Source organism: Ursus arctos, unplaced genomic scaffold, assembly GCF_023065955.2.
Source record: "Ursus arctos isolate Adak ecotype North America unplaced genomic scaffold, UrsArc2.0 scaffold_14, whole genome shotgun sequence".
Taxonomy (NCBI): domain Eukaryota; kingdom Metazoa; phylum Chordata; class Mammalia; order Carnivora; family Ursidae; genus Ursus; species Ursus arctos.
Genome location: NW_026622808.1, coordinates 28104574 through 28120784, shown reverse-complemented (window position 1 = coordinate 28120784; position 16211 = coordinate 28104574). Strand labels below are relative to the sequence as shown.

At 57.0% G+C, this 16211-nt stretch overlaps 1 protein-coding gene across 2 annotated transcripts; it reads left to right on the top strand.

The window, feature by feature from the left end:
• The first annotated feature begins 1958 nt into the window (after positions 1 to 1958).
• On the top strand, positions 1959 to 14657 carry PDE4C (phosphodiesterase 4C). Of its 2 annotated transcripts, none has more exons than XM_026500528.4 (15): positions 1959 to 2146; positions 5191 to 5382; positions 5933 to 5969; positions 6060 to 6133; positions 6422 to 6474; positions 6831 to 6943; positions 7024 to 7117; positions 7655 to 7818; positions 8020 to 8118; positions 8554 to 8718; positions 8805 to 8904; positions 9757 to 9911; positions 11446 to 11568; positions 11832 to 12014; positions 12541 to 14657. In XM_026500528.4, exons 1-15 carry the CDS (start codon positions 2001 to 2003, stop codon positions 12925 to 12927), a joined length of 2085 nt encoding a protein of 694 aa, XP_026356313.1. In that variant the 5' UTR covers positions 1959 to 2000; the 3' UTR covers positions 12928 to 14657. The 2 variants fall into 2 exon arrangements, with proteins under 2 accessions (XP_026356313.1, XP_057167623.1); XM_057311640.1 differs by having other exon boundaries at positions 2069 to 2168.
• Positions 14658 to 16211: the final 1554 nt, after the last annotated feature.

Sequence of the window (16211 nt, the reverse complement as noted above, 5' to 3'; positions counted from 1 at the left end):
AAGCTATTAATAGATCATTACTCTTAAAACTGTTAATAAAATATTTAAAGTTGAATCTATTAATGTTTCAAACCATTAAACTGTTGAAACTCTGGATAAAACATTAATGTCAGTGTAGCCTCTGGGACTTCAGAGGGGATGCAGTCAGTTAAGCATTAAGTGGGAGAGGGCACAGGCTAGGAAGCCCTCCAGCCTAGGCTTGAATGACCCTGGCCATGCCGCTCAGGGCTGTGTGACCTTGAGCAAGCGAACACCACCTCCCTGTGCCTCAATTTCCCCCTCCACGAAGTAAGCGTGATAGTCCCCACTTCGTAGTGTTGCTCTGAAAATCGAATGACTTTTGCATGTGCCGCCCTTGGCTCAGCTCCAGGCGAGTAGGAAGCGGTTTTTATTGATGCATTTTGTCTTCACTTTCCATTTCATGTCTGTGACATCTGGGGAGGGACTGAATCGTGCCTCAGTTTCTCCTTGGGGACATGGGACCCTTACAAGTCCCTCCCATGGGGCTGAGGTGGTATCTTGGCTCCTCTGACCCTGTCCCCAGTGCCTTCACCAGGCTGACCCTGGCAGCCTCTATCCCCTGGGGACTGGCTATAATTAGGTCCAGCCACAGCAACTACAGATGGTATTTTTGACTTTGGGACAGCGAGTCTGGTTCCCACCAGGTGTCCGGTTGCAGTGCCATGGGGGCAGGAGGGGGTTCCCAGCCAGGTCCTTGAGACTCTCTGCACTCCTGGGCCCCAGCCTGCCCCTTCTCTGAGCCTCTGTTTTCTCACCTGTACAATGGGGATGATGGGATGGTTAGGAGTCAGGAGAGAGTCAGAGTCTCCTCCCTGGGGTACCTCAGGTACCCCCACTGAAGCTCGAATCATCCCATTGTGTATCACATTCCCCTTGGAGTGTCAGAAATGTGGTTGCCATTTGCCTAGGGACCCCAAAATGTGTGAAGTCCCCTGGGACAAAGCCCAGGCAGAGGAAGGTATCATCCCACAGCAGGGATGCAGTTGGATTTAGAGCTTCTGTGTGGCCTCAGCTGAGAGGCCCAGCCTCCCTGGGCCTCAGCTGCCTCCACCTAAGACATCGGCATTCAAGGTCCTACCTCCAAGTGTGACACCTTGAGACTTGGTTCCCTTTTCTGAGGAATGGGGCAGGCTACCCCAACGCCAGCATTCAGAGGATAGAGCACCTGGTATAGACCCCTGAAAACCCCCCAGAATCTCCCTTTCCAGGCCCTCTGGGGTCCTTCCTGGGGTAGGGGAGAGGCAGCTGATGCTTCCCAGACGGAAGACCTGGCGGGAGCGGAGGGCGGATGTTTGTCCGGTAGAGACAGCAAGAGAGGGGAAAGGATCCAGAGAGAGGGCCTGGGGAATGTCAGAGCGGGTGGGGGTCATGTGGGGACTTGTGGAGGGGGACTGGGAGAGGGGGAGCTGGGTTCGAACCCCACTGTCCTGCAGCAAAGCCACGTGCCTGTTACTACCTCTCTCCAAGCCTCAGTTTCCCCACCTGGTAAAGGGTTAAGAGTTTGTAATTTGGGGGCAGCCCCTGGTGGCTTCAAGCCTCATTTTCTCCATATGGAAAATGGGCAGAGGGGTAGTGGAAACACTGTGTGGGATCTGGGCAGCCCCTTGGCAAACTCCGTGCCTCGGTGACCCTCTCACAATGGAGGACACTTCCCTTTCTGACTTCCGCATTTCACTCTTCAGCCAAGTTGTGAACCCAACAAACTGCCCTAATTGGGGTCATGTTGACAGAGGGAAGTGGCTAAGATCCGGGTTCTGGGACCCACGGGGCCACCCCCAAAGGGAAGGAGCAGAGAGTCGCGTCCAGCTCAGTGCCTCAGTTTCCCCATTCGTCCCGGTAGGGGCATCATGGAGAGGTCCAGTGGCGAGGCGGAGCCCGGTGCGCCCTCTGCCCCCTCCCCGCTGGGCCCCGCCCCCGCGGCTGTCCAGAAAAGGTCCCGCGCAGCCCGCGCTGGGTTCAGCCTCCACGCGGTCTTGGCGATGCAGGGACCCCCCGCGCCCGCCCCGGTCCCCGGGCCCAGCTCCCCTCGGGGCTCCCCGCGCGGCTCCCCCGGGCTCTTCAGGAAACTCCTGGTGAACCAGAGCATCCGTCTGCAGCGGCGCTTCACTGTGGCCCATCCGCTGTGGTGAGGCGAGACGGAGGGCCAGGTGGGGGTCACCAGAACAGCTAGGCTGGAGGTGGGAAGGGCAAAGTCAGGGACAGCTGGAGCCGGGTCGGGAATCAGGGTAGGGACGCTCTGCCCCTCCCTCTCTTTCTCCGTATCTCTTTCCCCCTGCCCTCTCTCTCTGTCTCTCGGACTTGGAGACTCTGTCTTTCTCTATCTCTGTCTCCCTCCACCCGCTGCCTGTACAAACGCCCAGGGGACCAGCTTCTGTCCCTTTCCAGCTGTGTGGCCCAGAGCAGGACGGGCTGAGGCTCACGTCTCCTCCTGACCCTCGCCTGCCCGGGGCAGGCGGGCTGAACGCCCTGGGAGTGAGGGGAGGAGGAAGTGACTCCTCCCCTTGTCCTCGCTCCCCAATCAGTCCCGAAGCCAGCAACGAGATGGCCCGGGGGCCAAACACTAAGCCTCCGCGGCGTCCACAGGGGAAGACTGATTTGACTGGGGGCCTTCGAAGCAGGGTGTTCGCGGTGTAAGAGGGCGAGATGCGTGCCCCCCGCAGAAAGCCGACCCGCGCTGACTGAGCGCCGGCTCCTCGCAGCCCCCCTCGGTTGCGTCCTAGAAAAACTGTATCCGTCCATCGTTCTGGGTTCTAATCCCGACCCCTTCAGGAAGCTGTGACCTCGTGGGGCGCGGGGGCGAGGCTGGGGTCGGAAGTGGGGCTTGTGGGCGCCGACTGTGTCTGGCACCTTGCTCTGGATTCGTGCCACATTAGCATTCACTTGATAATTTGGCACCTGCCGGCTCAGGGACTGAAGGTCCCTTCACCAAGGTCACACGGCCAGTGACAGCTGGCAGGGTGGAGGCAGTCGTGATCGTGGTCCTTGATGGCGCCCTTTCGGTCCGGGAGGGGCAGGGTGTCCCAGGTCCCGGAGAGCGCCGCTAGGGCACCAGACGCCTGCGAAGAGGGGTCCCTGCGGAGGGTTCCGGAGGGAGCTCAGGGCCGCCGAGGGAGAGCCCTCGCTGCCAGAGGGTGAGGCTGGAGGAGGATGGGTCCCTCCGACGCCCCCTTGCCTCAGTTCATCTATCTAACCGATGGACAGACGCACTGTTCCCACAGTCCAGGCGACCTCGCCCCGAGCCGCCCGCGTCATGGAACCACGGTCTGACCCCACCGCTCCCGGCTAAGTTTAGAGCAGAAAGAAAAACAGCTTTTCTCGCGGCGCGAAAATCCCCGCCCAGCTCTTAACCCTCCGCACCCATTACTTGGATTCTAATCCAGCACCCTGTTGCCTCTCCTCGCCTCAGTTTCCCTATTGATCCACAGGTTTGCTCTTCCAGAAATTTTGGGGAGAAGCAAGGGAGGGGTAGGGGGTCGCCCCCCCCCCCAGGGCTCCCCCTCCGAGGGCAGGTTTGGGTATCTGCTGCCGCTAGCCCTCCGGAGTGTGTCTTTGCTAGCCTCCGAGGCCTGGCCTGGGCAGGGTAGGGTTAAGAGGCACTCGCTCCTCAGGGTGACGTCGCGAAGCGGGAGCTCGGAAGCCCCAGCTGTCTGGGGATTCTCTGGGAAGCGCCGAATTCGAAAAGGCCGAGAGTGGCCGAACATAGCCGACTATGTCCGGACATACCCGAGTGAGGCCGAACTAAGCCGAATATGCCCGACTCGGGCCGCCACCCGGGCTTGCTCGGAAACCTAGCGCCGCCGGATTTAGGCGAACAGGCCCCTATGCATCCGGACCTTCCTGAGCGCGGTCGGACGTAGCCGAATCTTACTGAATTCACGCGACCGAATCTATCTGGACCAGGCCCAACCATGTGTAATCAGACCCAACTCAGGTCAAACGTGGCTGTACGTGACTGAGCCGGACCGAACCCGGTCGAATCCTCCACCCCCACTGCAGCCTGAGCCGAATCCCCTTCCCTAGCAGGTGCTGATCCCGGCCTGCGGACTGGGAAGGGGTCACTCGGCAGGGGACCAGGTGGACACTGGCCCTTGGCCAGGAGCCCTGTGTCTTGGGCGGTCCCCGGTGTCTTCCTGGCTTCGCTCCTGCCTATCCCCTTCTCCTTTCTCGAAAGCCCACGTCCCCCCATAGGCAGCCCCCCCTCCTCCGGTGCTAATTCCTCTCTCTCCTGCTAAGCCCTCTCCTGAACTTGCATTGCCCTCCGCGCCTCCCACTTTTTCTCTCTGATCTGTAATCCCAAGAGATAGAGGTGTAGTCCCTCTTACCCAGTCCAGGTGTGATCTGAGAGAGACACAGGGCTGCCAGCTGGGAGGGGGTGTTGGGGATTTCAGCAACAAGGGGCACTGGGGGGAGGATGGTGCTGCGGGCAGAAGGCACAGCCTGTGCAAAGGCCCGGAGGTGAAAGGTAACAGGCAGAGCGTTTGGGCCTAAAATGAAGCAGAGGAGTGGGGAAACTGAGGACAAGGCCAAGTGAGCTGGGGGTGTGGTTGACAAGATTGGGGCAGGGCCATATAGAATGAGTGTGGGGACTGGGAGCTGCGGGAGAGGACAGGTGATCCGGAAGGTGGCCAAAGCTGGCTAGGGGAGCCTTGGAGCATGTCAGATCCAAGCTGGACCCAGGCCCCCTCCAGAAAGGAAAGCCCAGGAAGTTGCTTCCAGTCCTGGTGAATTTATCGTGCGACCGAGGCCTTAAAACTAAGGGGTACAGGCATACAACAGCAGTCCACACGTATTCTGTTGTAACTCCCTAAAAACTCCGCAGGGGAAGGAGTATACCAAACCCGTATTAGAGACCAGGTGGTTGATGTCCAGAGAAAGGCTGAAACCTACCCATGGTCACACAGCCACTTGGGGACAGATCTGAAACTCATGTCCTGGGGTCCAGATTGGTCCCAGTGGGAAGGGCTCTGGGGTGCAGATGTGGAGACAGAGGAATGAGGGGCACAGGGTCCTTGGGTAGGGGTGCGACTGTGGGGCAGGTGGACAAACTGGAGGCTACTTCTGCCCAACCCACCGAGGCCCCGGGGAGGATGTGACACAATGGGTGTGGGCCACAGCCAGGCATCGGCATGCCAGGACCCTCGGCTCTGACCAAGCCCAATCTGCCTTCAGCTTTGACCTGGAAAATGGATTCTCATGCGGGAGAAGCACCCTGGACCCTCAGGCTGGGCCTGGCCTTGGCCGGGTCATCCAGGCCCCTGCTCAGCACAGCCAGAGGCGAGAGTCCTTCCTGTACCGCTCCGACAGCGACTACGAACTCTCGCCCAAGGCCATGTCCCGGAACTCCTCTGTGGCTAGCGATCTGTGAGTCCAAGGCCGGTGGAATGACACCTCCCCGTTCTTCCCTCCTTCCTTAATTCCTCCATTCAGCACCCCTCCTTCAAGTGGTCCTTTGAGCTGGGCTTTGAGGTTTAAGTAGGTGTTTTCCAGACAGCTCACTTACGCAGTTGAGCATGAGGAGAATGATACCTGGTAATTCTCTGTGCTTGACTTTAGGCTGGGATTGGGTGGCAATCCAGAGACATTAAGTCCAATTAGCAGCAACCTAACACACACCTCGATTTGAGATTCCTGGTAGCCATATGAAAAGAGAAATACAAGAATTTCCCTCCTGCCTCTATTAAGACCTCTGCCGCCCGTGGTTCCCTGTTTGTGAGATGGGGATTGGTCAGAGGAGCTGCTTTCAGAGAAGAGTCAGGTGAGGGGAGCTCAGGGACCAAAAGGACACCGAAAAGAGGAGTCATGAGGGGAGGACTCGCTCAGCTGAGGGCACAGTATGGGTAAAAGCTGGAAGATGGGAACCAGCGTGAGGGCTTTTCCTGGCCACCCTTCCTGATGTCCCGCCTCCCCGCAGACACGGAGAAGACATGATTGTGACGCCCTTTGCGCAGGTGGGTGCCTACCGTTTGCCCCTCCTCCCGTGAGCCAAGCAGGCAGAGCCGACCCCTGCTTTCCAACACTGATCACGCCCCTTCTGACAGGTCCTAGCCAGCCTGAGGACAGTTCGTAGCAACGTTGCAGCCCTTGCCCACCTGCAAGGCCGCGGGGCAGCCAAGTACGCAGGGGGCGGGGCGGGAGCGGGGCCTAGTGGAGAGAGGTGGGGCCGACAAGCGCAGACACGGGGCGGGGCCCGCGGAGAGACGGGCGGGGCTGGCGGAGGGGGCGGGACCAGGCCTAGAGGGGGCGGGGCCTGAAAACAAGGTGGGCCAGGCTGAGTTCGGCCGGACCCGAAAAGAATGGGGCCAGCAACCCTCGGGGGAAAGGGTGGGGTGTGCTGGGTGGGGGCGGGGCCTGGGAGACTTGGGGGCGGGGCTGTGAGTGACGGAGGCTATCCCTACCGCAGGCAGGCATCCGTCGAGAACCCCCTAATTGGCACTCAGCCCCCTCCACTTACAGGTAATGTGCCTGCTCCTACTCCCTCCTCCCACTGCAGGACAGCTGTGACCTTCCTCTCCATGGTGACCCACTCCACCCATGAGTCCTTAGGCTTTGCTAATTGTAATCCCCAAAACACCCTTGGGGATGGAGTCTTCCACGCCCATATTACAGATGGGGAGGCCGAGGCCCAGGGAGGGCAGAGACCTACCTACTCATGGTCCCACACCTGCTTGGGGACAGATCTGTCACTCAGACCTGGAGTCCTTACGGCCTTATTGGGAAGGGCTCCAAGGTCCAGATGCAGAGATAGAGGCGTGAGGGGCTCAGGGTCCCCCAGGGGGGTTGAGGCAGCCCCTGACCAGCTTGGCCCCCAGAGGACACTGGGCAGAAGTTGGCTTTGGAGACACTGGACGAGCTGGACTGGTGTCTGGATCAGCTGGAGACACTGCAGACACGGCACTCAGTGGGGGAAATGGCCTCCAACAAGGTGAGGAGGACCAGATAGCCGAGATCATTTGCCTCTGCCCGCAGTGCCCCCATCATCACTGCCCTCACCTTCTCCTGCAGTTCAAGCGGATGCTGAACCGGGAGTTAACTCACCTGTCCGAAACCAGCCGCTCTGGGAACCAGGTGTCCGAGTACATCTCCCAAACCTTCCTGGGTGAGCTGTGTGGGTCACTGCTTGGGCAACATCACAGAGACAGGAAGAAGGAAGAAAAAGAAAGACTTGTATTACAGACCTCAGTCTGGGGAAGACAGAGCCAGACACGGATACCTCCAACCCCAGGGGTCAGAGATGGACCACAGGGAAGAGCAGAGGGAACTTTCAGGAGGAGGAGGACATTAAAGGGTTTTGAAGCATGTGTAGAAGTTTTCCAAGGGGGACATGGAGTAAACATGGAGACAGCTAGGTCTCCAGCTTGGGAGATGGAAAGGGCATGTGGCTGTTTGGGGACAAATACTGAACCCCAGGTACCCAAGGGCAGTGTCAAACAGAAGGGGTCACTGAGATCAGCCATGAACAGAAGAGAAGGGTAGGTACAGGCCAGGTAGGGACTTTACTCCAAGCTTACTTTGATCCAGGTAAAAAGGAAATGGGTTGATCCTGAGGCTTGGTGAGGTCCAGGACCTGGCTAGGCAGGAAGACTCCAGCAGGTCTGAATCAGTTTCCCTGAGCCCCACCTTGCTCCGTCTACAGACCAGCAGACTGAGATGGAGTTGCCCAGGGTGACCCCCATGGAGACTCCAAGGCCCATGTCCCAGATCAGCAGCCTGCGTGGGCTCCCCCACAGTGCCAGCTTCTCTGCAGCCACCGTCCCACGCTTTGGGGTCCAGACTGACCAGGAGGGGCAGCTGGCCAAGGTGGGTCCCCAACTGGAATCCTGAGACTTGAGTTTGAGTCGTGGCTCTGCTTGGATGCCCTATCTTGGGCCTCAGTTTGTCTGCTTGTATACTGTGCAGGTGGGGCTCAGTGTAGGACCTGGAGCCCGCTGGGGGCGGTGTCAAAGGTCCAGGGTCTGAGGAAGGTGAGCTGGAGTTAAGCTCCAGTTCTGCACATTCTAGGAACTGGAAGACACCAACAAGTGGGGACTCGATGTGTTCAAGGTGGCAGAGCTAAGTGGGAACCGGCCCCTCACAACCATCATATTCAGCATCTTTCAGGTACCTACCTGCCCGCGGCTCCCAGGGCAGCTGGAGTTTCTTTCCTTCGCACCTTCCTGCCCCAAGACCTCCGGGGACACTCATTTTCAAATCTCCCTGATACCCCAAATGGCATAATTTGAGCTGCATATTGAAGGATGGATAAGAGTTCCCTGGGTTGAAAAATTCATTGTCAACAAGCCTCAGCCCTGAGCCCGGCCTTGAAGAGACCCCGTCTTGGAGGGAACAGCTGGACAGGGGTACCCCCAGCCCTGTGAGATCAGGGATGGACCAGAGGGGAAGGACAGGGACCAAGGGAGTTCAGAGGGAGAGAAGGGAGGATATCCTGGAAGAGGGGGCATTTGAGGGATGGATTGGAGTCCCGAAGGAGAGAAGGCATAGTGTGTGCTGCTGCCCAGAGGCCAAGGCCTTGACTGGAGGCCTGTGATGGACCAGGAACGGGACCTGCTCAAGACATTTCAGATCCCAGCGGACACACTGGTTACCTACCTTCTGACGCTGGAGAGTCACTACCATGCCGATGTGGCCTACCACAACAGCCTACACGCCGCCGATGTGGCCCAGTCCACGCATGTGCTGCTCGCCACACCTGCCCTCGAGGTACGGCCCTAAGGCTGGAGGCAGCCAGGGTGGGTGCAGGGGGCAGAGAGCCCACCCCTTACCTCTCACGCCTCGCACCTGCTCAGGCTGTTTTCACAGACCTGGAAATCCTGGCTGCCATCTTTGCCAGCGCCATCCATGATGTGGACCATCCTGGGGTCTCCAACCAGTTTCTCATTAACACCAGTGAGTCGGGGGCGGGGCCCTGCCTCCCACCTGTCAGTCTTGTGCACTCGGGCCCCCCCATTCCTGCTCTGAGCCTAGTTTCCCTGTCTGTGAAAGGGCTAAGACCATCCCTCCCTTAGGTGCTCAGAGCAGTTCCAGGTACACAGTAGGTGCTCGGTAAATGAGAAGATAACAAACGTGGCAGAACTGACCTGGGACCACAAAGATTATATTTTCTTTAATTTTTAAAAAATTTTTTTAAAGATTTTATTTATTTATTTGACAGAGATAGAGACAGCCAGAGAGAGAGGGAACACAGGCAGGGGGAGTGGGAGAGGAAGAAGCAGGCTCATAGCGGAGGAGCCTGACGTGGGGCTCGATCCCAGAACGCCAGGATCACGCCCTGAGTCGAAGGCAGATGCTTAACGACTGCACCACCCAGGCGCCCCCACAAAGATTTTAAAGCTCAGGGTCTTCTGAGGTTTCTGAAGAACTCAGCCAACTAATTATTGGGTGCCTCTTGTATGCATCCTTGGAGAGCTGGGGACAAGAGTGGAGCTTTCTTACTCGATCCCAGAGCCTAATAAGATGCCAGCTCAGTTGTTCAATCAACCAGCACTCAGTACGCACTGTCTCCTGCCATGCCAAGGCCTCGGGAGGCGTCCCCCAGTCTCGAGGAGGCGGAGCTGAACACAGAGGCCCCCAGGGGCAGGGCTAAGGGGAAAGACAGAATTCTAGGAGGCTTCCTGGAGTAGAAGGCATTAGAGGCGGGGCCTCCACAGATGAGTAGGAGTTCGCCGAGGGCTTGCGAAACCTGCCTGTGGGTGGAGCGGGCCGGTGGACGGGTCTTGAGGCTCTGTGCCGCCCCTGCAGACTCAGAGCTGGCGCTCATGTACAACGATGCCTCCGTGCTGGAGAACCACCACCTGGCCGTGGGCTTCAAGCTGCTGCAGGCGGAGAACTGTGACATCTTCCAGAACCTCAGCGCCAAGCAGCGGCTGAGTCTACGCAGGATGGTCATTGACATGGTGAGGCCACAGCTGGGAGTGGGACGGGGTGATCTTGGCCCGGCTGCGGGTTCAGCTGGACCTGGCCACGTCTCCACTCCGAACCTGAGCTTTCTCCTCTGTAAAACGGGGTAACGACCATCCCAGCCCTGGGCGGGGCTCACCAGACCCTGGGTCGGGCGAATTAGGTCCTGGCTGCACTTCACACACTGAGTTTCTGGGGTTTCGGGTACAGTTTTTTCTGAAACATAAGTCTGCTCATTTGATATTTTTCAGATCGGAAGACAACAGTAAGTTTTGGGGTCTTGTGCCTCAATTCATGAATTTTATTATTATTATTATTATTATTATTATTATTATTATTACTTAAGCAGGCTCCATGCCCAGCGTGGGGCTTGAACTCATGACCCTGAGATCAAGAGTCACATGCCCTACCAACTGAGCCAGCCAGGTGCCCCTCATTCATTAATTTAACAAGCATTTATTGGACACCTATTGTGTGCTTGCCCTGTACCAATGACCAGTAGAGCTCTGGCCTTTAAGAGACTCATGGTCTGTGAGGGAGATGGGCCCATGGGAGACCTGGAGACGGAGCTGGCGGTGGGGGTAGTCAGAGCTGGGGAGGGCTTCCCCAGGAGGGAACACTGAGTCAGTGGGGCCTGCAGGGTGTGGAGGGCCATGAGGTGGGGGCGGGGGGGGGGGTTGTTCCCAGAAAAGGGAACAGAATGTGGTGGTAGCTCAGAGGAAACCAAGGCTCTGAGTGAAGAGGAATTAGAAGTTTGATGAGGTGGAGCTGGGGCCTTGGGCAATAGGTAACCCCAGTGGGCACATCATTGAGGCGGATGGGAGGTTTGGGGAGAATTTTTGAGATTTTTATCTGATTCTCAGCAAAGCCCATGGGCTGCATGTGGGTCACTCCTGGGCTGGCTCTGCATGAGTCCAGTTAAGTTGATTTTTTTTTTAATTGACTTGTAAACAGCTGTGCTCAGAGCTGAACTTCTTTCCAAATGGCTAAAAACAGCCCTTTTGGCCACATGGTGGCCACAGGGCAGTGGTTGGGGAGCACCAAGACGGGTCCTTCCTGGCTTTAGATCCCCCTGCAGGATAAATCCCCCACTCCTCCCTGAGACCCACTGCACTCCTCACCCGCCATTGCTACTGCACTCACTCGCTCCAGCCGCAACTGCCTCCTCTATGTTCCTCAGCGCATCCAGCCCCAGGGCCTTTGCACAGGCTGTACCCTCTGCTGGGTCTCACCACTGCCGTCACACACAGCTCACCTCAGTCCTCCATTTAATCTCCCTTCCCCTTGCCCTGTCCCATACGTGGGCTGCTCCCCGTGAACCCAACAACCTTGGAGAAGGGACCATTGACTCAGTTCCTCTTGTGAACTGGGTTTGCGGTGAATCTTGTTATGTTCCCCCATTTCACAGATAAGGAAACTGAGGCTCAAGGGGCTAAGGGTCAGAGTGGGTGTGGTGTCTGGAAGGTGGGTAGTGAGGGGTGGAGCAGGCACAGTCCTCATACTTGTCATCCTCCCTTGTCTGCCCCCCAGGTCCTGGCCACAGACATGTCCAAACACATGAACCTCCTGGCCGACCTCAAGACCATGGTGGAGACCAAGAAGGTGACAAGCCTTGGAGTCCTGCTGTTGGACAACTACTCTGACCGCATCCAGGTATGCGGCCGAGTGGGCCCTGGGGTCCCCGGGGTCCACAACTCTCATTTCGCTTTATTTGTGAAGCTCCGACTGTGTACCAAACTTGAAGAAACGGAGGCACCTAGAGTCCCACACCTGTGCCTCAGCCATTCTTTCCCCAGCCTCAGTTTCCCCACCTGTAAGATGGGTGTGTTCAGGGTACCAGCCTCGGAGGGGGGGGTGGCGGCTATCAGGCCTGAGGGTGGCCTGGCCAGAGCCCTCCTGAACTTTGGGCTCCCCAGGTCTTGCAGAACCTGGTGCACTGTGCGGACCTCAGCAACCCCACCAAGCCCCTGGAACTGTACCGCCGGTGGACAGACCGCATCATGGCCGAGTTCTTCCAGCAGGGCGACCGGGAGCGTGAATCAGGCCTGGAGATCAGCCCCATGTGCGATAAGCACACCGCCTCGGTAGAGAAGTCTCAGGTCTGAGGGCCCCTGGGCTGAGCCACTGGCAGACACGGGGGATAGGGGAGGGAACCGGCAGGTGAGCCGACCCCAGGAGTCCTGGCTTGACCACAGCTGGCCAGGCGGAAGGGGCGTGGCCTCAGGGTGAGGTCTGCACTGGGCTGGGTGGAGTCAGGCCTGGTACACATTCTCGGCTGCGGGGAGAGGGATCTGCCCCCGTGGAATTTGGAAATGTCTGTTTTAGGTGATGTGGGGGACCCTGGAGGGGCTCCCAGTCTGGGGAACATATCCATCCAGCCCTGAGGGGTCAGGGCTGGGATAGGAGGAAAGCTTTAGTGGTTGGGGGAGTATAGAAGGGGCCGGGGAGGTTCCTTAGAGGAGGGGTTGTTTGAAGAGGGTTTTGAAGGATGAGTAGGAGTTGGGAAATGACATTCCAGACAGAGGGAACCAGCTGGGCAAGGCCTGGAGGCTGGACTAGGTCTAGATCCCATGGTGACTCACACCACACAGCAACCCCCCCCCCGCCCCCCGTATCAACCCACAGGTGGGTTTCATTGACTACATCGCACACCCCCTGTGGGAGACGTGGGCTGATCTGGTGCACCCAGACGCACAGGACCTGCTGGACACGCTGGAAGACAACCGGGAGTGGTACCAGAGCAAGATCCCCCGCAGCCCTGTGGGTCCCACCAGCCCTGAGCCCAGCAGTCCTGACAGATTCCACTTTGAGCTGACCCTGGAGGAGGCCGAAGAAGAGGAAGAGGAGGACGGAGCTTTGGACACGGAAGTCTCGGAGTCACCTGACACTGAGCCTCTGGCCCCTGAAGCCAGCTCAGACCCTGGGGCCCTACTCCTGGACAACCAGAGGACTGGGGACAAGCCCTGCATGGACCATGAGGCCAATGTGGTGGCTGAGCCATTTGGCACCTAGTGGCTCCTGGTGGGTGGGTGGGCCTCCCACAAAGAGGTCCCAGTGGCTCTTGCCTTGCCTCCCCCCCCCCCCCCGAGAGCAACAACCAGGCTTTTAGTTATAGGCAGACCTTGGGGTCAAATTGGTGGCACTTGGCTGGGGTCCAGCCTGACCCTGGGCTTTGCCGAGAGAGCTCTCTGAGGGGCTGGGCTGGGAGCAGCCTCTTCCAGTGCCCTTGGGATCTCCCTGCTGGGCTTCCACCCCCCCAGTGTGGAAAGAGGGTGTCTGCCAGGCCCCTTGTCCACCTTCTCCAGTGGTCATTCTGGAGGCACATCCATCACTTTTCACTCTTGAGCGCGTATTTATTGGGCACTACTATGTGCCGGGCTTGTGCCTGCTGTGTTTTCCTAGGGTAGCCCCACACAAGGAGGTGCCGAGTCAGCCCCCAGGAGACCCACCCCGCTCAGGCGCCTCCCCTTCGTCTGCCAGGCAGCTCATGCAAGAGAATGGGGACTTGAATGGGAGACTTTTCAGCACCTACGCTTTGTCCAGACCCAAATCTGTCTCAGGAGCTCTGGTCGGCAGCAGTAAGGGGCAGGAAAGACGGCTCTGTGTCTGGAAACTTCTCTGAAGACTGACTTGGCTTGTGGCTGCCTGTGGACCGGTTCCTGCTTTAAGTCTCTGTAGTTTCTGTCTTGGGGTGTCTGGGTTCTATTCTCCTCAGCCCCAGGACCCTCTGCTGCCCCCTCCTTTCTCCCTCTTATAGAACAGCAACAAAACACAGCCTTCTCCCCCTCCCCCCACGGCAGGTCTCTGTTTCTCAGGCTGCCCCTAGACTCCTGATAAGGGGAAGGAGGCCTCTGAGGCTTTCTTCCGAGTCATAGCCCCTTCTGGGCCTCAGTTTCTCCTCTATGGCCTGATCGTAGTCCTTGGGTAAATTGTGGTTGGAAGGTGGTCTGTGACCTTTCCGAAATATCTGAGAAATATAGGGGCATTGAACGTGTCTCTGGGGTTAAAGAAACCCTATTACCCAAAATTAATACCATGCCCACCTCAGGGATGGGGAAACTGAGTTGCGAATAGGTCCTGTTGCCTGCTCTAGACGATGCAGCTGGGAGCAGGACGTTAGCCAGCAGCGCCCCCTGGCGGAGGGAGGCACGCGGGGAACCTCGGGATTCTTGTCTTAAGGGCTGTCTCAGGCTCCTGGCCTGGTCAAGCTGGCGCCGAAGGGGCCTGCCTCACCGGCAGCAAAAGAAGCGTCTCTGCTTAAGTATCACGTTCTATTCCCGTTTCCAGAAGCCTCAGTATCTCCCCCATCCGCCCCTCCTCCCGTGCCTGAAGAATTACAACATGACACAAGTCATCAAGCAGCCCCTGGCTTCAACAGCTGGCTTCATTCCTGAATAATTCCATTGATAATTCCATTCCACTGATACTTTATCATTACCACAAGTAATGATCAAATTCCAGAGAAGAATTGAAATTCATCTGTGTCACGAACGAAGTGCATTTCCTTCCAGACTTTCAAAAGGCAGAGATCTAGGGCTGCCTGGGTGGCTCAGCCGGTTAAGTGTGGGACTCTTGCTTTTGGTTCAGGTCATGATCTCAGGGTCCTAGGATCGAGCCCCTTGTCAGGCTCACAGTCAGTATGAAGTCGGCTTGACATTCTCTCTCTCCCTCTGCCTTTGCCCTGCCTCCCCGCGCTCTCTCTCTCTCTCTCAAAATAAATAATAAAAGCTTAAAAAAATAAAGGCAGAGATTTAGGGGATTTTTATTTATAATTTTTTCTCCCTCCCCCTTTAGTTACAAGTAATATGTGTTTACTATAGAGAATTTGGAAATAATGCAAACAGATACAAAAGATAATACAATTCTGCTATAACCTCCCTGAAGATAATCTGCCTTCAGCATTTCACCTTATTTCCCTCTGTTTTTTCTCCACTGGCTTATAAGAACATGTGTGCCCCTTCAATCTGGGCCACAGGCATCTCTCCGTGTCCCTCTCATTGACTGCACTCCACCCATGCCGGTTTTCCGTACCCCAAGCTGTGGCCCCACCTCAGGACCTTTGCACATACTGTGCCCACCACCTGGGTTGCTCCTCTTCCACCCTCATTCCTCACCCGTTGGGTCTCAGCTCAGCATCTCCTCCCCTGCAAAGTCCTCCCCGACCCTCCCCCCACCCCAGGCTGGCACTGGTGGAAGTTCTCGGAGATTCTTTGATTCACGTCCACCACCCTCTCCACTCCCTGACCCCCATGGGTCTGGGCCAGGTCCACCACACCATCCTCGGTATCCCCTAGAGATGGATATTGACAACTTCAAGTCTCTTAACCCCTCTGAGCTTTTATTGTTTCATGGGTAAAATGGGCTCTTTGTGAGGATCACATAATTGCAACAGGTCACATTTGAGAAGAGCGTGTCCTGAGTCAGACACTGAGCTGCCTTGCTGTTCCCCCTTTCTGGGGCATTCTTGCCCCACCTCTCCCTCTGGCTAGCTCCTTCTCCTTCAGGTTTCTGCTCAATGTCACTTCTCCAGGAAGGTCTGCCCTAACCCCCCTGGCCAAAGTCACCCTCTCCAATCATTCATTCATACATGTCACACCATTACAGGGCCTTACTGTGTCCACATGTGTAGGTGCTGGGGACACCAATCCCTGTCTCTCAGAGCTTTCAGATGGCTAATGGATGAATAAGTCAAATAATTATTTCTTTTTCTTTCTTTCTTTCTTTTTAAGTAGGCTTCACATCCAACATGGAGCCCAATGCGAGGCTTGAACTCATGCCCCTGAGATCAAGACCTGAGCTGAGATCTAGTGGGACACTTAACTGATTGAGCCACCCAGGCGCCCCTCAAATAATTATTTCTGATAGGGGATGTGTCAGGAAGGAGAAATATGGTGATGTGATAGGGAGGTGACATGAAATTGGAACCTCTGAAAGGAGGTGGGTGTCCATCAGAGATCTGAACGGGATGAGAGAGCCAGGTTTAGAAGGAGGTTGGGGAACAGTGCTCCAGGCAGAGGGAACAGCAGGTGCAAAGGCCCTGAGGCAGGACTGCACCTGGAACCAAAAGGAGCATCTAACTGGAGGAGAAAGATGAGATGGGGAGGTAGCTGGTGGGAGGTGGGTGGCTAGGGGGCCTGGGCTGTGAGGCGGAGTCTGGACTTTACTCTGAGTGGGGTGGGACTTGGAAGGGTTTAAGACCTTTCTCTCACCATCTCTGGTGTCATGTCCCCCCCCCCCCCCCAACGCAGCAGTTTCCCATTCAACCGTTCCTAATTCTGGAGTGGATTCTTAACAAT